The 21,762-nt window shown below is 49.3% G+C and overlaps 8 protein-coding genes across 8 annotated transcripts; 3 read left to right on the forward strand and 5 right to left on the reverse strand.

Annotated features, from left to right (window-relative positions):
* Positions 1-557: 557 nt before the first annotated feature.
* On the reverse strand, positions 558-3,221 carry Pdw03_7769 (Fungal transcriptional regulatory protein, N-terminal; the record flags this gene model as incomplete). Its single annotated transcript, XM_066101764.1, has 3 exons — positions 558-2,728; positions 2,795-2,961; positions 3,016-3,221. 3 exons carry the CDS (start codon positions 3,219-3,221, stop codon positions 558-560), a joined length of 2,544 nt encoding a protein of 847 aa, XP_065956847.1.
* A 3,732-nt stretch (positions 3,222-6,953) lies between these two features.
* On the reverse strand, positions 6,954-10,205 carry Pdw03_7770 (Central kinetochore-associated; the record flags this gene model as incomplete). The annotated part of the gene is made up of 1 exon (XM_014677433.1): positions 6,954-10,205. The coding sequence occupies one exon, from the start codon at positions 10,203-10,205 to the stop codon at positions 6,954-6,956; it is 3,252 nt and encodes a 1,083-aa protein (XP_014532919.1).
* A 622-nt stretch (positions 10,206-10,827) lies between these two features.
* Positions 10,828-11,975, reverse strand: Pdw03_7771 (Major facilitator superfamily domain, general substrate transporter; the record flags this gene model as incomplete). The annotated part of the gene is made up of 3 exons (XM_066101765.1): positions 10,828-11,462; positions 11,558-11,875; positions 11,936-11,975. The coding sequence occupies 3 exons, from the start codon at positions 11,973-11,975 to the stop codon at positions 10,828-10,830; spliced, it is 993 nt and encodes a 330-aa protein (XP_065956848.1).
* Positions 11,976-12,050: 75 nt separating this feature from the next.
* Pdw03_7772 (Tetracycline resistance protein, TetA/multidrug resistance protein MdtG) lies at positions 12,051-12,461 on the reverse strand (the record flags this gene model as incomplete). The annotated part of the gene is made up of 1 exon (XM_014677434.1): positions 12,051-12,461. The coding sequence occupies one exon, from the start codon at positions 12,459-12,461 to the stop codon at positions 12,051-12,053; it is 411 nt and encodes a 136-aa protein (XP_014532920.1).
* Positions 12,462-13,807: 1,346 nt separating this feature from the next.
* Positions 13,808-16,289, reverse strand: Pdw03_7773 (Protein sip5; the record flags this gene model as incomplete). Its single annotated transcript, XM_014677435.1, has 2 exons — positions 13,808-15,865; positions 15,924-16,289. The coding sequence occupies 2 exons, from the start codon at positions 16,287-16,289 to the stop codon at positions 13,808-13,810; spliced, it is 2,424 nt and encodes an 807-aa protein (XP_014532921.1).
* A 1,083-nt stretch (positions 16,290-17,372) lies between these two features.
* Positions 17,373-18,944, forward strand: Pdw03_7774 (Nucleotide-binding, alpha-beta plait; the record flags this gene model as incomplete). The annotated part of the gene is made up of 1 exon (XM_014677436.1): positions 17,373-18,944. The coding sequence occupies one exon, from the start codon at positions 17,373-17,375 to the stop codon at positions 18,942-18,944; it is 1,572 nt and encodes a 523-aa protein (XP_014532922.1).
* A 270-nt stretch (positions 18,945-19,214) lies between these two features.
* Pdw03_7775 (peptidyl-prolyl cis-trans isomerase) lies at positions 19,215-19,991 on the forward strand (the record flags this gene model as incomplete). Its single annotated transcript, XM_014677437.2, has 4 exons — positions 19,215-19,302; positions 19,411-19,689; positions 19,780-19,886; positions 19,935-19,991. 4 exons carry the CDS (start codon positions 19,215-19,217, stop codon positions 19,989-19,991), a joined length of 531 nt encoding a protein of 176 aa, XP_014532923.2.
* Positions 19,992-20,628: 637 nt separating this feature from the next.
* Pdw03_7776 (uncharacterized protein) lies at positions 20,629-21,429 on the forward strand (the record flags this gene model as incomplete). Its single annotated transcript, XM_014677438.1, has 1 exon — positions 20,629-21,429. The coding sequence occupies one exon, from the start codon at positions 20,629-20,631 to the stop codon at positions 21,427-21,429; it is 801 nt and encodes a 266-aa protein (XP_014532924.1).
* Between the last annotated feature and the right edge of the window lie 333 nt (positions 21,430-21,762).

The raw sequence follows: 21,762 nt of genomic DNA on the forward strand, positions 1-21,762 counted from the left end.
ACGGGCCAACGGCTTGTAGCACAGTCCTTGCACAAACAAGTCAACACCAACAGCTCGGTAACAGGGGGACTAGAGATGATGATGCCGTGCCCCAAGGCAATGATCCTCCACAAGCCAAGAGGCAGCGCAATACCAGCCAGAGAGTTGCAGCTGAATCTCCGGTACCGGAAATCGCAACAGACGTCCTCCAACCTCCGGTAGACGATCTGGATACCTCTTTGCAAGAGGGGTTTGCAGACATTGACACGCTCTTTGGAGACTTCCTGGATATCTCTCTACCCACACATTTCTGGGACCCTGTTTTTCTGGAGACTCAAGGGCTACCAACGGATCCGTAGTCATAATCATCATCATTATAAAAATATACTGTGTATAAAAAAGGGTTGAAAAAAAAAGTACATGATCCAGCATAGATTTTTTATGCCGAGCCATTCACCTGTGCTACCTTCCAACAGGTAAGATATACCCGGAGCACACAAGAAGCTATCCATCGTATTTACAGGCCAGAAGCTGACTGTATCCAATCCTGAGTTGCCTCTCGAATATGGTATTCAGTCTTAAAGCTTCATAGGCTCATGCTCAGACATGCTGTTGTCCGCCAGATGGGCGAAATCAACAGCATTAGGATCATTAACAAAGCCCATCATGTTCACGTTACCAACGTCGAAATCAAAAACTTTTTCCAGAACCGGGGCACTGTTTGCACCGTTTTGCTGGACATTGTCATCAGCAAAGAAATCGGTATTGCCCGTATCGTCAAAGTTAATGAGGGCGTCGAAGTCATTCTGGTTGACCTCGGCATCATTTGCCAGATCCATGAGTTCGGTGAGACTCATTTCAGAGGGCATAGTAAAGGCATCACAATCCTTATTGTGGTTGACATTCAGATTGAGGTTATTTGTGCTGCCGTTTTCGCTTTCATCGGAGTGTGGTGGCGTTGAAGCGAAAAAATCTTCGGTAGATCGTCCCCCTGCGGAGGGACCAGTGAGTTTGGGATATATAAGGTCCGGGATTTTCTGAGCGAGGGAATCCGGCGGAGGCGTCAGGGCGTGCAGACGAGAAGGCATGGTAGTGGTGGTGTCGAATGAGTCTGAGGATGTGGTAGGTTGGTCGCGGGGATGTGATGAGGCAGAAGAAGAAGACTGAACTTCTTGGGGGGAAACGGTGAGCTGGATGCCTGCTTTGCGGATTGCGGCTTCGAGAAAGGAGGTGGCGAAGTCTGCAGAAGCGTAGATCTCGCGTAGGCGCTGGAGGATTCGCATGCATTGATAGAAGCGTTGGAGGCTTGTCATGCGGATGCTCGGGTCAGTGGACTTGATGTCGAGGAGATGGATGATGACTGCTGGTAGAAGGACTGTGACACCGGTGGTAGGGTAGTACCGGGTCAGATCGAGGCAATGCAGATCCTGGGCGATGGCAGTGATCTCGACTGCGGCGAATCGCACCTTGTTTCGGGACATGTCTTGGAGTTCGGCGTCGGCGGCCGGGTAGGGCATGGCAGGGAGGACTTGTGGGCGGTGCAGAGCGCTGGATGTGGTGAGATAGACCATTTTCAACAAGGCACGGTGGGAGTGAAGCACTTCCTCTGCTTCAGATAGCTTTGATCCACAAGACGCTACATATTGAGTTTCGACAGGGAGGTTGGCCAGCCAGTCCTCCAATTCCTGGTCACAACTTCGTACCTCAAAGGTCTCGGCAGTGGATTTCTTCGGGACAAGCATCATCGTGGTCTCCATAGTGCCGCCAAACTTGTGGCTGAGGACCGAGTACTGAGCAGATAATACATGGCTAACACAGAGGCAGAGCTTCGCCTTCTCGATGAACATCAACGCGAGTTCGCGCTGGTGGCTGACATTCTGGAGGATCTCCGAGTTACCCACTATGGCCACAATCTCGGGAGAGAAAGGGTGAAATTCAAAGTCATCCAGACTTAGCATGGGCACATCACAGTCGTCGTCCTTGACACGCATGGGCCGTCGCATGCCCAGGGCAATCAGTCGGTCACGGGTGTAGGTGCTCCACCAGATCCGCTTCCACAGGCGTTGGCGACGCACTTCCATCCGCGAGTTTCCGGGGTCCCGATGTAGACCGATCGTGTGGGCCAAAGACAGACTGACACCCATCCAATGCCAGGTGTCTTTTTGGTCATCGGGAGTCTCGTACCAGTAGGTCATGAGCAGAAGCGACTGCACGAGCGAGATGCGGTCCACCTCGTAGTCGAAGTCGTACAGAAGACGGGCACGCTGGAAGAAGACTTTCCGGGCAACCTTGCGGGTCTGGTAGCCGGCGGCCTGTAGATGCTTCATATCAATGAAGGCCACGCCGGCGAACATGACGGCCTGGAAGAGCAGCAGACTAATGCGGTGGATTCCATCGTTCTGGACGATATTCTCCAAAAACTCCTCCAGGTCGAGCAAGGGCATATAAGTGTGAACATAGTGGATGTAGCTCTTCAATAATTCGTTCCGTAGTGTCACGTCGGGGATGGTCAAGGCACCCTTGACGGCTAAGTAGTCAATCTCCTCTTTTTGGAATCGTGCGGGGAGTCCTCGGATATAATCCGGGAGGAACCCACTGGCATATCGTGTATTGCCAAAATTGGGGTCTAATAGTTGTTGAATTTGCGTGGCCACATTGGCTAATGGCATCGAGGCAGGAGCTGCTGGGCTCGGGGCCATATGGCGTCGATAGTGGTCATCGGTGCCGATGCGATGAGCCTGATTTTGATCTGTTTTTGGGTTTTTTGCTTGTCAGCCAAATGGAGTGCCTGTAAGTTCTGAGGGAATGGACGAACATAGCAGATGAGGCATATGCTGACCCTGGTCAAAATCCACCGAGGTCTGTGAGGGAGACGTTGGCACCAAATCGGCCAACCCTGGAAGACCACCAAGTCGGTGGAAAGAATTCTCCTCTGAGGCTTCCGGAGACTCGGAGTGGTTCTCTACCTCAACGCGAGATTTCCTAGATGACAGGTTAGTGAGTTTTGGAGGCCAATTAATTTTCAACTTCACGAACTTTCTGCGTTTACTCTCCGTGACCACGCACTCAACCTGATCTAGACGGCAATTTGTGCATGGAGAGCCATTTTCCACCACATCACAGCGCACTTTACGGGCACGGCAACAGCAGCAGGCTTTTGAGGCGCGTCTCTTCACGGGACGGTTATGACCGGGGAGTCCGGCTGTGGAGGCCTTTCGTTTCCCAGATTCGGTATCAGTCATGTTTTGTTATTGCGTCTGGGGGGCGAATGGAGGACATTCGAGTTATAAAGAGACACTGGACATATGATAAAAAGAGCGGGAAAGGGAATGTCACGATGTGTTAACATATGAAATGGGTGGGGGGGAAAGAAAAGGAATAAGACAGAAACAGAAATGGAAATAGAGAGGGATCCCTTTATTTTATTTTTTTTTAATTTGAGAGGTTTAAGTATGCCCCAGGTTCCCACAGTTTCTCTTACCATGGTTGTAAATCCACAAACCATGGTTTGAGGGGACTACTATGTACTTTGTAGATCTGCTTGGAAAATAAATTACCGTTTCAATCATGTATCATGTATTGTAAGAGTTACCTAGTTGGGTAATATGTCACTAGCCCAGGGTGGGGTAGGTTGAACACTATCACGGCCTTTGTTTGGCCCTTGTTTGATCTGTACCGTCCTTCGGCCCGGTCACGTTACGTGTCTTGGTCTATGATATCATTCTCTTCAAATCCTTTTTTTTTCTTTACACAAAGTATGGAGTACGGAGTACTTCTAAGTAGTGTTTTCAAATACCATCTGCCCAAGTCGGCTACGTTCGTATGCCTACGTCGTATAAAATTTAGATTTGTTGTTATTATTCATATCAAGTATCTTCATTTACATCCCTTTTATATTTGCTCCTTTTCCCTTGCAAAGTGGGCCTCGCATCGTCCGAGAAACACCGACCCCCCCCCCCCCCCCCTTCCCCCAAAAAGGTCGTGAAGATCCTAAACTGCGGGTCAACGTGGGAAAAAGGGGAGAGTGTTTAGGATTTTCGCACATTCCCCCGACCGTCCCAGACTTTTCGGCCAAGACTGGAGAGTGTTCTCCAGTCTCCGACAAGCGGAGCCCATGCGGAGGGATTTTAGCTCTTTTGAGGCGCATGCCTGAACGTCTGGACCGATGAGTAATACGATCAACCCTCTTGGTTTCAGCATTGAAATATATCTGGACGACATTCATATTCTGTACTTACTCCGTACTCCGTACATTATAGACTAATGTAGTCCGCAGAAAAAAAAGTTGACCTATTGATCAATGCCTGAAACCATAGAATTTCTATCATTAATTCCCTCCGTGTAATGCCATACTCCGGCTAACCCTGCGTAATGGCACGGTCCTACAGGCTCCATTTTAATACAGCTCTGTTAAATTATTATAAATCTTCGAGTCCAGGCCTTTCACAGTGGAATGACATTTTTCAATCCTGTGAGACAAGTAAATGATTGTACTTTGTATCCAACCGAATGATGACAACAAACCCGGAATCATGGAGTACCCCTGAGGCCAAAATGAAGACATATCCCGCACCGTGTTTCATCCGGCCTGCCGATTTAACCCTCACGTGGACCCAAAGTGCCGATTTTCGGAAGAACGCAACATTCTTGAAGTACTCCAAACCAAAAATCATTAATGTACCTTGTACTCTACGGAGTTCTCCCTTCTTTAATTTTACTTTCCTGTCCATTCCATTCAAAAAGATGTCACTCTCGGAAACCCTCAATGCCTGGAATTCCAAGTCCAATGCAGAGACATGAAGAAATGGGAAATTTTCTCGAGCGGATCTTGTGGGACGCCAACCACGAACATGGCAAAGGTCAATGCTGTACGGAGTAGAATATCGTTTATTATGGTTCGTCAAAACCGGATCTTCCCTTTGGAAATTCTATTTCTGCCCGGCATATTCCGTCCAATGAATCAAATCCTGGGGTAGAGACTACTAGAACCTCTACTCTGTAGATCGTGACTACGTTCCTCTTTTGAATTTTCGAACCGGACAGAAACCAAATTGAATACCTTACTCCGATGTATTGCCGACTCTGCCGTCCGAATCGGAACCGTTCGGTTCCAACCTCGGAAGGTGACCAGGTTTTATATGCATGCATGCATAATTTTTTTCTCTCTAAATACCAGGGCTTCGAGCCCGATGATAGATCCAGTCTCTAAACTTGACCCAGCGCTTAGAAGCAGGCAGAGATGGCTTACATCCAGGCTCGGCCCAAGGCCAAATTGAAGATTAAGTTCCGGAAAAAAAGCAGGATAAAAAAGATGCGGCACCACATATTCCTGCGAGACTTGCGCAAATGCAACTCGAAAGAATCATGGCTGCAGGACTGCGGAGAATGGGGGTCCCCCTCGGATTTGTCACCGTCATTATTTGATTGACAGATTAAAGAAATCAACTGATTGAGAACGACATATCGAGTCCAGTCAAATTGCCAAGCATTATTTCATCCAGTAGCCCAACAGAGTAAAGACCAAGACGGAAGTCGGGCATGATTTCACCCCACGTTTTCCTAGTCCGGGGGAACGCAGCCACAAACCAAACTATGTCAAGATCGCATCCTCTTCCCATGAGAATCGGGGTCATGGGAAACTTGCCTCTCCAAATGCGCGTAAATTATTGGCTAAGGTGGCTCAGGAGTTGTGAGATAAACCCCCATGTGAATTAGTGTATTTCTTACGCGTGACCAGAGGTCAAAGTGCTCCGTAACCACACCCCGCGAGAAATTATCATTTCCGGGGAATTTTTTTTTTATACTTTGGTACGGTGGCAGTGGTTCCATGGTTATACAATGTATATAGTCCGGTATTTCAAAATTACTTCTGTATTGAAACAGGACCAATAATTGGCCCTGTCCTGCAAGTCTTCTTGGGACGTTGCAAGAAAAGAAGCGACAAGCACACCCGGAGGCGTGAGTGTACCTAGTATCACCAAACTGATAAAAGTTGCGAATCTGCCACCCGCCGGGGTAAATCATACATGAACGACTGAAACCCAGCCGCCAAAGACCCTACAGACAGGGGGTTCGCACGACCTCAAATGCGATAGTAGCCTTACAAAGAAAGTGGCACAGCAAACCTGCAACAATTCCCACCGGACGAAATTCAAGAAACATCAGGGGCGCTACGATGAGGGTGAAAGTGATCCACCACGCTGTAATGGCGGCCAAGATTTTGCGCCTGATTAGCGAGGCTATACCATATAGTTATGGGCAGGCTAGACGGGAGAGCCATTGTAGGATATTTGTCTACCAATAATCCCAGAAACGCTCTGGCGATAGCTAAGGAACACCCAATAACGAAGCGATAGAGCCTTGCGCTAACGGTCGCCGTTTAAGTGAAATGCGACCTCGAAATTAAGATGCTGAATGGGTTCATATTGCTGATATCATACAGCGGAGATAAATTAGAGGAGAGGAGAGGGTGATAAATGTTCTGTGTGTCTCAATCGTTCATGTATGAGCTGGCTATATCTTGATATTGCTACCTTAAGAGCAAATAAATAAAAACTAGGGAACGGGGCTCCCAAAAAAAAGGACTCAACATTAGAATGAGCACAAGGGACGTGTAAAGAGACTGCTGACTTGGCATCCAAGATCTCTCGGATGTTCCCTAACAGCACAGCAAGACCAAAGCCGCTTTAGCACTGCCTAGGATGACCTTGAAACTCACAAATGGACCTATAGGAATCGTTACATCATTTAATAACACTGCCGAGTGATCCAATTTCAATAAAAAACCCCATGCGTGGACCAATCCTGACAGACACCGAGAAATAGAGGAGACATGAACATCATAAAAAACCAAATAGAGGTAAACCGCAAATCACATCTGCCGGGGAATCAAGATGAGAATGACTGATGAAGAAAAACAAAACACACAACAACCAAAATCGGACAGGGAAATCCAAGTCAAGTCCATAAAACCACTAAACGCCGCCACGGCCCATCCTCTCAATTGAACTCATGATCCCGCCTCGGCCGGGAGTAGGCATTGCAATGCCAGATCTGCCACCGATATTACCACGAGTTTGACCCCCGGGAGCACCGTATCTAGGGATGCTCTTTTCCGTAGTGGCAGGGGGCCGGATGCTTTCAGACACAGAACGGCCGATACTGCGACGGAACTCGTCGGGGGTGACTTCACGAGATGGCTGAGCTGGCTTGTCAATGTGGTCATTGTGCACAGAAGATGCCACAGAGGGCTCGCGGTCTCGAGGCTGAGATGGGACGGGCGCCTGCTGCATGGCTAGCCACTCATCGACAGCGGCAACAAGCTCGCTTTTCTCGGCGCGTTCAGATTCCAGGTTTGCACGAGTTCGCTCGGCATAATCTTTCAGAGCAGCCATTTCTCGCTTCAGACCCTCGATCTGGGCCCCCAAGGCACGCTTTTCGGCCTCGTGCTCGTCATTCTCGCGAGCGAAGGAACTGGCGTTAGCCGTGGCCATTGAATCAGATTGCGCAGTATCACGTTCGATACGGAGATGTTTATTTTCCTCGCGTGCGGCGGTAAGTTTCTTCTCCGCCTCACGCAAACGCTTCTCCCAGCGAGATTCGTAGCTCTTCTTCAAGGCCGCAACCTTGGTCTCATGTTTGCCCTTGTAGAGCACATGAAGCTCGCGCGCGACCTTTTCAACAGCATCCTGAACTTCTCGGGCAGTATCTTCAGCTGAGTTAGAAAGCTGGTGAGATGGGCCAGCTTTACCAGTGCTAGATACAGTCGCAGCACGTGCAGCAGAAAGCTGGCGTTCGAGTTCGACAACTTTGCTTTCTAAAGTCTCCTTGCGTTTGTCGGCCTCTTCCGTCTTTCGAGACAGACGGTCACGCTCTCGCTCTCCCTCGACTAATTCGGAGCGGGCGGACCGCAGAACAGTTTCCATCTCATCGACTCGACGTTCCAACTCCGCTTGTTCAATCTCCAGTACCTCTCTACCGGCAGCTTCGTTGTGCACTTCTTCGAGAGCTTCGCCGACACGTCTCTCTGCGTCCGCCACTGCTTTCTTGAGGCTGGCAACCTCGGCCTCTTTGCCACTAAGAGTAGCTTTGAGCGAAGATATGTCAGATAAGAAGCCGGACTTCAATGACTCCAATTCACGTGGAGTGACTGTGGGAATGGATCGAGGAGTAAGCACAGCCGGAATATCAAAGTCCAACAGTGACGACATCTTCCCGGGAGATCGAATGGATTGCCGGGCCGATCGCATGGCCGAACGCCGCGAGGAAGAGAAACGGGCACTTTGAATGGTCTGACGAGGGAAGAAGTTCATTTCATCAGTGAAATCAAACAAATTGGTAGAGTCGACGGGATGAGCCATGTCCCGGGGGCCTCTAGGTCTCGGAGTAGGCGATCCCATTGGTGAATGTGCATCTAGGTAGGGACTCGCTCTGCATGCCCTACGCCCTGGGCTCGGGGTGACCGGATTGACGCTGTGTCGGTGCCCGTCCACAGTGGGAGCCGGGCTGGGGGCGACACTGCCTCGCACCGACTTCATCGGCGACTGGGTGCGGAGTTTTGCAAACGTAGTCATATCAGGGATGGCGGAAAATGTGCTTAAGCAGGTGTCATCCATTGAGTCCTCAACCATCGAATTGTCGTGTGAGACATTCTCTTTATCTCCATTTTCATGAAGTACTGTGCTCATCCCTTCATTATGTCTGTCCTCCATCATGCTGTTGCCGATGGCTGATCGGTCATGCATGGCACTTGTAGCGGAAAGGACGCTCTGGTCATGGAGTATACTAGGCTCCTCTTTGGCATCGATGTGAATCGTGGGTGCATCGGGTCGGCTCACCATACCTTTCTTATGGCGCTCGTTCATCTGTAAATTGTCCTCCAGATCCTGAGGTGTTTGTTCGTAAGATCGTTTGCGGGGAGTTGCTGCAACCGAGCGCTGGCCACCCAGCCCAAGGGATAAACGAGACATCCGGCGCGACTTATGAAGATCGAGGGTGGTTTCCTTGGGACTTGGCTGGAAGAACGAAGTAGGTACTGGAATAGGGGAAGAGGAGTTGGTAGCTGGCGGTGGCTCCGCATGCGCATGTGCCATGGGAGAATCAACTGTCTCTGGTGCTTCGTCGTAGGTGGGCAAGCTCAATTCCGTAGCAAGGGATGGACGCTTCGATGCTACCGGTGAGTCTTGCTTCAACTCACGTAGCTTCGGTGAATCAGCCGCTGTCTCTAGCACTTCAGTGTGGATAGGCGAATCCAGTGCCACAGTCGGCGAAGAATACTTAGACACCATTGGTGAATCGTGTTGCATCTCATCTGGTTCCGAGGAACCGACTGTCGCATTTTTCGCCTCATGGTGGAAAGTCAAATCAGCGGGATCAGGCAATGGCCGCGCTTTGGGAATTGGCGAGTCATTCTGAATTCCGCGCAAGCGATCAAGGTCAACCGTCTCTTCCCGCGCATCGGGGCGGAATGGGGAGCTCGCCGGCTCCTCTAGAGCTAGCCGCCTTCCCAATCCAGGAGACATAGGCTGGACCTCGAGCAGTTTTTGAAACCCCGCTGTCTCTTCTCGGAAATGAGGTCGGGACGGAGAACTTTCGGGGCTCTCCTCCTCCAATGACTCAAGTTGTGGGTATGGCAGAAGAGATGAATGTTGCTCCGGCTGCAAATCTTGGAAGTCCATGGTATCTTCACTGGCGTTAGGACGGAAGGGAGAGCTCATTGGCTCCCCTAGAGCCAGCCGCTTTTCCAAGCCTGGGGACATGTACTGCACCTCGCGCAACCCTCGAAAATCAACTGTATCCTCCGTCGGATGTGGACGAAAGGGAGAGCTTACAGGGCTCTCCTCCTCTAGCGGTCCAAGTTGTGGGTGTGATTGGGACGAGGTCTGTCGCATTTCGCGCAGCTTCTGGAAATCTACGGTGTCTTCGCGTCCCACAAACTGAAATGGTGAGCTCGCACCTTGTTGGTATGATTCGACATCGTTGAAATCGTCATTATCGTGTTCATTATCGTTCTCGGGTTCGTTATGGTAGTAGGGTTCATTTTCATCATAGGCATTCGGACTCGGCGCAGCGTGGTTTGTCCACCCTAGATTCAATGAACTTGAGGTAACAGTATGTTCCGAGGGCTGACCAAGGGTCTTGTGAAGGAAGGGCGAAGAATTCGCCAATTGACATTGTGCGCGCGCGTTCTGGTAGGAGGATGAGAGGGGCGAGAGTGGATTTGACATTATGAAAGCAAGAGTATCCCTGGAGAAATGAAGTGGAAAGGGTTAGCCGTAATTACTCGTCTCCGGTCTGTTTTAAGGACCAGTTCAGTTGGGCCAGAAGAAAGCAGAGCAATGCAGAATTTGTGTATACAAGAAGAGTTGCCGTGTTGACGTTGTTGGGTAAACAAAACTAGTCCTAATTGGGAAGGGTGCATCCATCTAATCAAAGCCTCGAACGCTGTCCTTGACGACACATAGTTCAGGTTTATAAGGGACGTTATATGTAAGATATCACTTCGATTTCTTTTTAGCCGTCGATCCAAATGTGTTTTCAGGTGTCTCTTCCGACGTTTTTCTAGACTATTTTCAAACGTCTTTTTAAAAAAATTTTGCGTACTGGCATTATGAGCTAGAATGAAATTGAATAGTAGGATTGTAGAATCGACAGAACGCAGAACTTCTATTTAATAATTGGTAACATCCCATGACCATGAGTTTAGAATCCCAGAGAAAAAAAAAAACAGCACTGTTCGACCTTAGCTACCTAATTCGATACTATCACTGCTTCTGTCTGCCCATCATCTCCATTGACAATGATATGAACGATGTCGTCATGTGGCTGCTCTGGAAGAGCAACATTATGTCAAACAACTGCTGGCCCCACCGTTGCTGATGAACGTTTGTCGCGCTGAATAAACCATAGCTGTAAAGCACCAAATAAAGCAACGAGACTACTCCCCCACCAAGCAAGAGCAGTGCAGCCAATCTCAGCCCCGAAACTGTAAAGCAAGCCAGCAATTGGAGGAGCAAGAGTTCGAGATGCAGCCCCAGCGGAAGCAGCGAGGCCATTGACTTTGCCCATGACGGAGTCTGAAAGACTAGCTTGCTTGACAAGGATCAAGAGGATAGGATAGTCAACAATGGACAGAATATTTCGAAAAATTAAACAAGAATAAATACCGACATAGATGAGCTGACGTGGCAAGAAGACCAGGAAAGGCACAATAAAGTATGCGACTGGATGGAGCACCGTCACGATGACAAAGAGCCGCCAAACTCCCAGATATTGTGCTAAAACGGGGAAAATGATGCTTTGGATCATGAGGGCGATGATGCCATCGGTGGACATGATCACACCCACAGTTCGAGTTGAAAGACCGACTCCGCCCGGGATGTCAAAGAGCGAGTGGCGTGGATGTGACAGCCCTCGGGGGTCCTTATCCTGCAGGAAGATGGGCAAGAGATGGTCATATGTCATCGAATGATAAGTGAAGATAGCTAACGCAACTATAAGTATGGTGACTCGCCTGGTGAAAGCTTTGGGCTTCGGTAACTTTTTCCACGTGGGCGAGGAGCCATCAGCTTGCACACACCAATTCTCATCATTACGCAAGTGACCTCGATTAAAAGTCCGTAAGACTCCGCTCGCAGGTCCACCCCAGCATTAGCAGTTGTGCCAGATGTAACCAGCAACAGCTGCGCAGCTACCTGGTCTAAATGTTCATGGGCCTCGCCAAATTGCATGCCCGGATGGGTCTCTTGCAGGAAGAGACAGCTGCCAACAATGCTAAGCAGAAGTAAGACACAGCACACCAGGTTGGGCAAAAGGTAGGGAAATTTTCCAAAGAGGCCATCGGCTGGGAACAGGAAGGGAAACCCTTCAGCGGGCTTTGCAAGCAAGCCTCCAATAGCTGAGTGAAATTAGCCCTTGCAGTAGAATTTAATCATGAGAATACAGAGACTATACCTACCTGGGCCGATAATCGTTCCAATTGACCATACAAAAGGCATGATGGCGTACGCTCGAGCTGGATACAAATAAATCTTTAACTCCGCTAGAGATGAGAGCATGGCGACAGACTCACGTTAATGTTCAGGTCGCTTGACAAGCTCACCAACCATTGTCTGGATTACTCCAATATTCCCATTCAGGGCTCCACCAAGAGCTCGACCGGCGAGCGCGACCCAGAAGTTAGGGGCCATCCCCACCAGGATCAAGGAGGCCGTAGTGCCCGCGCAGCCGGATATAAGGATGGGCTTCCGGCCCACACGGTCTGAAAGAGCACCCCAGAGCATACCGGTTAGAGCCTCTGCGAGCGAGAATGCCGAAATCAGAATACCGGCGTAGAAGGAGGCATTGTTGCCATTATCCACGTGGAAGTCCTTGACCATCACCCATGAATAGGGGAATATAGAAGTCAAGGCGATAGGCTCTGCAACCCGGCATATTGCTGTTGTTGTGTTGGTTGTTGCCAAGTTCAAACCCGGAGCATTCATAGCATACCTAGAAGGAAGAGCTGTGCTGTTGGAAAGCTGTCGGGAGACGAATGGGATCTTGCCTGTGGTGTCAATGCTATAGCTCTTTGGAGGTAGTTAAGTTCTCAAGACTATCCACCCCGGCAGTGTTGAGTTGATCTTGTCGTCGTTTCACTCACTCGTATCTTACGAGCGGAGCGGCAGGTTTGCTTTCTTTCTGGCTTTGTTTTTGATGTCAAGACAGTCGATTCCGATGTTTTGTTGGAGACATAAACCAAAAAAAGGTGGAAGAAGGGGTTAGGTTGGAAAGTCGGAGGGGGAGAACCTTGGAAAGAGACTTGGGACTTGGATTCCACAGCCGAGGATGGACAGCTGACCCTGTTCCCTATCTAAAGCAATTTAGGATTTTAAATCTTACATAAATCGCATCGCAATGTAATTAGCCATATGAATAAATATGGATCCACATAGCTTATAATTTGGGAATCTTGAATTACATGTAGGCTTGTACCTTTTCCTACAATGTGACGAAAGATTTTGGTGAACCATGTTGCTTGTGGTATTTTGGTAATGGCCTTGGACATGGATGTTGTTCGATATTACCTAGTTATCAGATCAATCACATTTGCTACCATGGCATAATTTGATATAACATATAAGTGATGATGTTGTATAAGATGACAACCTTGGAAGAAACAAACATGAACAAACATGGAAGTCCAAGGTTTCCCCACTCTGCTTTCTTAAAGCCTCCTACAGCCAATCACAGATCACAGAATAATTTGAGTTAGATCCGCAGATCAGCCGCATATGTTGTATGTACCGGGAGAATTCCGTACAACATACTCCGTACATTCACTGGTTTACACATCTCATAAGGAGAAAAAACCTTTTTTGTCCAAAGATTTATACAAACCAAAATGTAGAAAAATAAATGAACATGACACCCCTTGCATCACCTTAAGTCAAATGGGTCAGATTACCAAAATTCGTTGTCAAGGACAGCATAAGCGGCCGACTGTTCAAGGTTAATTATACATGACTATCATTGTTGCCCGTACTACCCGTAGGCATATACCTTACATGGATTGTCAAGAAATCAGAAATCTCACTATTCACCCATCTGAATGCTAAACACAAAGAAGTTCTATCCTGGGCCAGAGAGTAAGAAATGATACGAAAGTTCCAGGGTGAGAGTAAGGAGAAAAAAAAAACAATGAGCATAGAAAAAGATAAGCAGAGATGCCTTCACCGATGACCAATCCCTTGCGCCGGCTAATCCACACATACCATGCGGACCGGATTGTGTCTAGATACCAAACAAAGAAAGTCAAACTGGAAAAACGAAACGAAAAAAAACAACTGTATCACAAAGTAGCCTCCGGATGTGTCGAGGAATTGGTGATTTCGACAGAGCGAGTCTCAAGTTCCTTAGGAAGGATACCAGAGTGATCACGACACTCCACACGAGACTCAATGATATGCGTCGATTCAGGGTTCACATCCGAGAAAGGCTGATGAATCGACGGAGTTGCACTCGAGGAAGAGCGCTCTGTTTGTGGCTTCTTGGAGGTATCCTCGACGTGTTCCGTAGAGTCATCCACCTTCTCCTCGTCTCCAATAACGGCAGCTAGACTGCGGAAATTGTACATTGGCTCAGAAGAGCCGGTATTGCCATCTCCAGCAGCGGCACCAATTGCGCCATCCTCTGGGGTAGTTTCCATAACAGATGAGAGCGATGAAGAGGCGCTGGAGACCTGTCGCAGGTTAGATTGCCGTGACAGCTCGGACGGATCCGCCGATTGACCTGCCGGTGCTGCTGGATCAAGCAGCGGAGGGCGGTTTGTTTCTTCTGCGGTCGATGGCAACGCACGGTCAACTCCCTTGCCTTTGCTACTAGCAGCAATATCTTCACCAATGACATCCTCGCCTATAACAGAGGATGAACCACTAGTCTCCCTAGCTAAATTGGACTCAGCAAGAATGTCCAAAGCAGAGGCGCTAGCATTATTGCCGTACAAGCCAGTCTTGCGAGCCACTTTATCCGCCTTCTTAACCTCCTTCTCCTTCTCCTTCTCCCTCTTTTTGGCCTCCTTTCTTGCCTCTTTCTCTTCCCGCTTGAGGCGCTCGTCTTCGCTGGCCAAACTCAGTCGGATAGCTTCCATCATCATCATTTCCTCAAGATCGTCAATTCGATTGCGCCTCGAGCTTGATCGACCAGCCATGTTACCCACTCCTTCTTCGGCAGAAGCAGAATCGGTATCATGTCCAATTGCTCGAGGTATCCGATCAGCACCTGTACGCTCCGTCAAGAAAGCCAATGCATTGAGGGCGGGTGACGCGGTCCGGCCGCCATACCCTTCTCCGCCGGTAGCTCTGCGCATTCCGCGTCGCCCGATGCCAAACCCGCGCGAGTCACTCCCAGATGCACTGGGGTTGATCAAATACGCCGCAGTGTGAAGGGCAGTCGCTGCTGCAGATCGACGTGCCGCATGGGCTCGTGCATTCGATAATTTGGTCGCCCAGTCCGGTCGAATCCTATCCGTTGTGACTACCGTGGGATCAGTAGCCGATAGTGAGGTCGCACGGCGGCGACCTGGCACAGCTGCATTGGCAGATGATAAAGAGGAGGTGGAGGATACAGGAGAAGTGAAGTTAGGTGAGAGCCGGGCGGTGGGGTCTGGAGCATAAGTCAGGCCCCGGCGGAACGAGGGTGGGGCATAAGTGACTCCGAACTCCGGCTGGACACAGAAGGGGCATGCCGAGGGCTCGGAGACCAGTTGTGACTCGGTCGACTCAGCCTGCTCTCCCTCAGCCGAAGGCGCATTCGCGTTAGGCTCCCCATGCTCCGGGGGGTGCGGGTCCGGGCGTTTGATCTGCACGAAGCACTCAGAGCAAATGGGTTGGTCGCAGCATCGGGTATGATTTAAGTATGGCGGATAGTAGAGAAAACAGATAGGACACTCGCTTGCGTCTTTGTACAAATTGACTTCGATCGGCTGCCCGTTGACAAATGGGTCCTTGGGAAGCTGTAGTTCCCGGGTGGTTGGATCTGTTTGTGAGTTTTGCTTGGAGGTGGTCAAAGCAGCCAAGGTCTTCGCTCTTGTTCGAAAAAGAGGTGAGGTGGATGTTCCGGATGCGATTGGAGATGCTGAGGGTAATGATTGAGGGGGGTTGGAGGACTGCGAAGCATCTGAATTGCAAGATTGCGACCTGGCCGTGATCGGCACTGTCAGATGTTGAATATTTGTCGTATCCGCTGAGGTTTTGTCTGTGATCTTGGATAGTTTGTACTCTAGCTCGGGCGGAATCTCATCAGGCAGGGGAATGGGCATGCCGCGTGCAGCCGCCATAATCTGATGCTCAGCCCACGACTCCGAAAAGTCATCAAGACCTCTCCAGAAGGGAGCCAATCGGCGTTCAATCTAGTTCTGGTGTCAGTATTGGCTACTTCGCATCGAAGGGAATTCCAGGCAAACCTACCATCAGTTGGCGCACCACGGCCTTGTTGTAGTCTTCTATCCCCACATACACGCCCTGTGTCACGAGATAGCCTCCATCGACATGCTCTTCCTTCATACTGCGCTCCCTTTCTTTGAGACGAGCCACCCGTTCCTTCTCCAAGCGGCGGGCTTCGCGCTCTTGTTTTGTCTCTCGACGATTTTCTAACGTGACCACCTCTCGATCATGACTGCCGATTCCCAGAATCGAAAGGTCGGGCCTGCTGCCTCTGGCTGACCGAGAACCATGATACGGTCGACTTGAGGAATCAGAAGCGCCCGAGGATAATTGACTTCGACGACTTGACGGGGCTGTGGAGCGTGACTCCTTGGTCTGGGAGTTTCCCATGTTAGAGCCCAGATGGATGTGAGGGGAAGGATGAGGTATGGGTTAATCCACAGATCCGACAAGTCACGATGATGACCCCGAATCGGATATGGCGGAAAGGGCCCCCAAGGGAGGGGAGGGCTTTATTGGTGAGCAGTAGAATTGGGGGAAGGGTAAAGGGGAGAGGTTATATGCGAGAAAGTTGCAATGCTAATAGTAGAGAGAATGTGTGTTTGTGGAGGTAAGAGGAGTAACTTCCAGAGCGGGGAGTTTGTGATCTGTCCGGAGTAACTGGGGAAGTGAGATCGGTGAGGAATTTACTACACTCCCCCCGATTTCACAGTTCCAGATGTTGACAGATTCACTGATTCAAAATTTCCAGAAATAAAGATAGAAATATCGGATGTGGCGGATGTCAATTTTTCTTTTTCTTTTTTTCTTCCCATTGGGCAAAGTATACCTGTTCATCTTCTAGGTCTAGACTATGTGAATTGCTATCTATAAAATTGGATTCTTCCAAAATAAGCATTATAGATAGATATGTATAAATGATACAACTATATTAACTATATAAAAAGCAAGCTTTCTAATAATTCTTAAACCTGTTGATCCATCGTCATCGTAAAGTCATAGATTACACATGACTTCTACTTTTAGTCGTGCGATGTATGTTGTATATAGAAATCATGAGCCTTTACTTTGCAGAATTCAGGATATTAGCTACTTAACTATATGAATTGGGACATTGCAACATTGTGCATGGTTTCACCGAGGGGATTCCAGGGAGAAACTGGCAATTTAAGCTAACTAGTTACTTAGTTAACTAGTTAACTAGTTAGTTAACTGAGGCCAATTCAGGCCAACATCTAAGGCCAAGATGTGATCGCCTACCTCGGAACCCTCTCAGCCAATAACTATCCTCCATCAAAGGGCGGTGGCACAAAATTAGCTGTACATTATTTCTGCCCCCCAAAAAAGATGGAAGAGCGGTGTTGAGGCTTTGAGAATCTTTCCCAAAAAAATACTTCAAACCTTGACATCCCACAGTCCATGCAATAGTGATAGCCCTACTCATTCCCACCCCTTACCAAGAATTTTCTGGCAATGACTGAAACGACCAGACTACATATCACGCCTTTCACCCAGGATATCCTTCCGTCAGTGCTACCGGCATCTATTCGCAAATTGGCCACAGAAATATCATTCCACGAGATTTCCACCTTTCCCGAGAACAACTACGGATACGTGACTTTGCCAAACATGGAAGCAGAGAAAATCAAGAAGAAGTTGAACGGCTCCATTCTCAAGGGCAAGAAGTTCAAAGTCGAGGCGGCCCGCCCTCAAAAGAGACACCGGGAGGAAGAGGATGTGGTGCCAGAAGCCCCCTCTAGTGCCAAGAAGAAGTCCAAGAAGTCCAAGAAGCACGTGCCCGAGGACGGTGTAGTGGAAGGCTTTGAGCTTCCCGCAGACCGCAAAGTGAAACGAGGCTGGACCGAGTCTAGTGACGCCAAACAGGAAAGACGAAAATCGGAGAAGAAAGAGAAGAAGAGCAAACAGGAGAAATTGCAACCCAAGTCCAAGTACACCGACAAATCCGAATGTCTGTTCCGAGCAACGATTCCACCCAACCGAGCATCCGACGCAAGTTCCGATGATAAGAAAGCAAAGAAAAAGAAAAAGTCCAAGGATAACGTCATCCATGAATTTGAGAAAACGGTGGCCCAGCCAAGTTTCCTACGCACCGCGGAGGAAAGCGTTGCGCCTACGGCCACATTTGAGGATGGGAAAGGCTGGGTGGATTCTACCGGGAATTTGAGAGAACCCGCTAGTGAGAAGATCTCGAAGGACAACTATCGACCTGGTCAGATTCTAGGGGCCAAGGAGAAGCTCCGAGCTGCCAAATCGGCCGCCAAAGACACGAAAAAGCGCCCACGCAAAGAAAAGACCCCAGAGATATCTTCCGAGTCTGAAGATTATACCTCATCGAGTGGCTCATCTTCAGAGGGTAGTGACTCGGAGAGCGAGGTGGCTGAGAACAAGGCTGATGAGAATCCTGAAGATTCATCTGTATCTTCTGATGAGGAGGATGTTAAGCCGCAGTCCCAAGAAGAGACCAAGCCTCCAGAGGCTATTGACGGTGATGCTGATACACCGAGCCAGCCAGACTCGAATGAGATACCCACGGAGGCTGCGCAAGAGATGGAGCAAGAAACACCCGCCAAGGAAGTCCATCCCCTGGAGGCTCTTTTCAAGCGGGCTGCCCCGACGGCATCCGATAACCAACCGACTCCCGAGGCTGAGGCTGGATTCAGCTTCTTCGGTAATGATATTGAATCCGAAGACGAGCCTCAAATGATTGAGCCGCAGACACCCTTCACGAGGCACGACCTACAAAACCGAGGCCAGCGCAGTGCAGCTCCCACCCCAGATACTACTGCCGCCACTCGCCACATGACATGGAATGAGAGTGAGGACTCCGATGAGGACGTTTCTATCGACAGCCCTGTCACAAAGGCTCGCGCGGACGGTGCAACCATGGAAGAAACCGAATTTGCAAAGTGGTTCTGGGAGAATCGTGGTGACAACAATCGCGCCTGGAAAAAGAGGCGACGTGATGCTGCTAAGGAACAGAGACAGAGAGACAACCGGAAGAAGGGAATCAAAGGAAAGTCATGAATGCGAGACCCAGTTTTCGATGAACTTGAGTGATATACATATACGAGGTTGTCAGTAGCCTTTCAATGACATAAACTGCCAAGTACTTCAAGCCAACTGCCTTTTTCTAAGATAGGTCAAATATAAATATCCATCAAAAACACCCCTCCCGACATGCTCCACCGCCAGGTAGTCTTTGGTGGAATGCGTATGCAGTCATGTGACTCGCATTCCATCGTCATGAAACCCAGCCAACCCAGGACTTGTCGCGTCGTCCACTGCATGCCCAGGATGTTTTCTACCTGGTTCCCACAGCGCAGCATACAGATGCTGCTGCTCTTGACATTTTGGTCTCTCACATCATTGGTAGCAGCATCCAGTAAGTGCTAACCTTTCTTCTCCGGTGCCTCATCTCGCCGAGTAGGCGATGGAAAAGCTACCATCTTCGCGTCGAAATTTGTGTGATCCTAATACTCAATGTTTACAGCCCCGACTTCCTTCTGTAAATGCACCTGTTTCTCCAATAGTACGATCATTCCCCTCAATCCTGCCAAGTCCGAAACCTCCTCCGGCATCGACCATGTCCTCCGCTTTTACGAGCGCGACTCGCTCAGCTCCAAGGTTGAGCATACCGATGAATACACAAAACGAGCTCAGAAATACCGATCCCTGAATTGCAACGATTGCAATCGCAAGTTCTGTCTCGACTACGAGCTACCGACATGCAAAGGCGCTAAGGAGGATGATGTGTACACGACTTGCTTCCGTAAGTGATTTGCTGGATCCGGGGAGCAGCTCAGGGAGGAACCGAATTGGACGTGATAACAGATGTGCTGACGGGGGTCTGCGATACCAGAGCGTGATTCGCGGAAAGATGAGGCGGTGGTGTTTATTTTTATTTTTGCTACAGGTGGACTACTGGCTTGGGCTGCCTGCAAGCCTTGGATTGAGCGATATGTCGAGGTAGGCTAAGGCTCATACATATGTGAGCAACTGACTCACCTAATTTAGGCTGCACGAGAACGCAGGTCGTATATACCCGTTGCTGAACCCGATCTCTCAACATGAAATGAGATGAATTCTTTACTGAAATCTTAGGCGAGTGACGAGTGTTGAAGTTTCAGAGAATAGACATGTCAACGGATCACTTGAAGGATGACGAGAATTTGAAATGGACATATGATGGATCCAGAAATCTATCAGCCGGACCAAAAAAAAAAAAAAAAAAGGATTCCGGAGTACAATATCAGTTCAGGGGCACATGAGCACTAATCTCGTATAGTCTGCCAGCTCCTCCAGGTACAGAGTAGATAGATCGATTTTTCTTAGCGCCGTCAGATTTCCACAGATCCAATCCCCACTATCTGAAACAGAGTACTCCGTACAGGATCAACCAATAGATCGGGTCAATTGGAGGAATGTGGTTTAATAGGATCCCTTACACAACTGATACCATATGTTGTACACACTGGATCGGCCAACTGGGCTAATTCGAGTGGATATTCAGAGAAATCTGGTTGATTTCGCCCCCCTCCCCTCCTCCTCCTCCTCCTTCTCCTCCTCCTCATTTTTCTACCTTTTCTCCCCTTGAATTGGTTTGTCTCCCTTTTCTTAAAGAGGATCTGTCCCCAGATCCCAATATTGGAACTGGTGGCGTTGATTTTGGTATAGAGATAGTATACCCGGAGTACTAGAAAATCGGCAAATGGCAATATTCGACTCAGAGAAGCGCCCTCGCGGCCTTCGGGTGCCCTCTCTCGCAGCACTAAGGTCTTCAGCTTTCCAAAAGAAATCTTCTGACTCGGTGCCGTCCGACGAGTCAACCTTCCCCAATCCGGCAGCCTTCCCTCCACCAAAGCCGGCCCCTCCGCCAAACAAGGAACTCCCACTCCCCCCCAAAGTGGATATTCCACCCTCATCTAATAACCCTTACTTCCCCCCGATCCCCTCCGGAGATGCAATCCCAGAACGATACCCAATTGAACGGGTCCCCGTTCCAACGCAGTCGCCTCCCCCTCAGATGACAGGCATGCGCAGCAAGAAACCACGGCCCAATTTCCATGCGCTTCAACAGCGGCCACCTCCAGTGACTTACTCTGCCCCGCCCCAAGTTCCAATCCTGGTCCAGGTTCCAGTTCTCATCGACGAGGCCTACTCTCCTCAGCCGGAAGACTTTATCCCGACCCCAGACAGCGCCGATCCACCCTCAGTGCCAGACCTGCCTCGCGAGGAGCTAGCTCTCTCGCCCTTTGTCCCTCCGGATGTTGAACCCGTGGCACCGAGGTTGAATGAGATCCATCTAACATGCTACCAGCAGCACCGCGCTATGCCCGTGGCGCAGAATACGTGGTGTTCCATGCCGTGCATGACCTGTCAGAAATTTGACACTGAGATCCGACGCCGCTGCGTGTTCTGCTGCCTGCGCATCTGCGAGTCATGCTACCAGATCCTGCAGAAATGTAAGAACCGTTCGGTGGAGGCGCTGGTTAATCAAATTGTCGCCTGATTTCTTGATATCCTTCTCAGTTTAAGGTGTTGGTATGGTCGTGGTGCGTTGATATGAGTGACCTCGAGAGCATACATTGCATGAACACTTGTGCAGGAGGTATAGGTTCTGTTAAGGCTGCGTGTGTTACGTTTTCCTTTCTTTTCCTCTAATCTGTATACTTTTGATGATACCAACCCCATAATGTCTAATGTGGTTCAACCAGGAGAACTGAAGCTGCATATCTATAATCTTCTTTTTTTTTGCATTTGTGACATAAGTGTAGCATTTCGTAAAGAGACATTCGGAAGAGGTCGCGCTATGTGCTATTTTTGATGCCAGATCGTCAGCCCA

The sequence above is a fragment of the Penicillium digitatum genome, chromosome 3 (assembly GCF_016767815.1).
Source record: "Penicillium digitatum chromosome 3, complete sequence".
Classification (NCBI taxonomy): Eukaryota; Fungi; Ascomycota; class Eurotiomycetes; order Eurotiales; family Aspergillaceae; genus Penicillium; species Penicillium digitatum.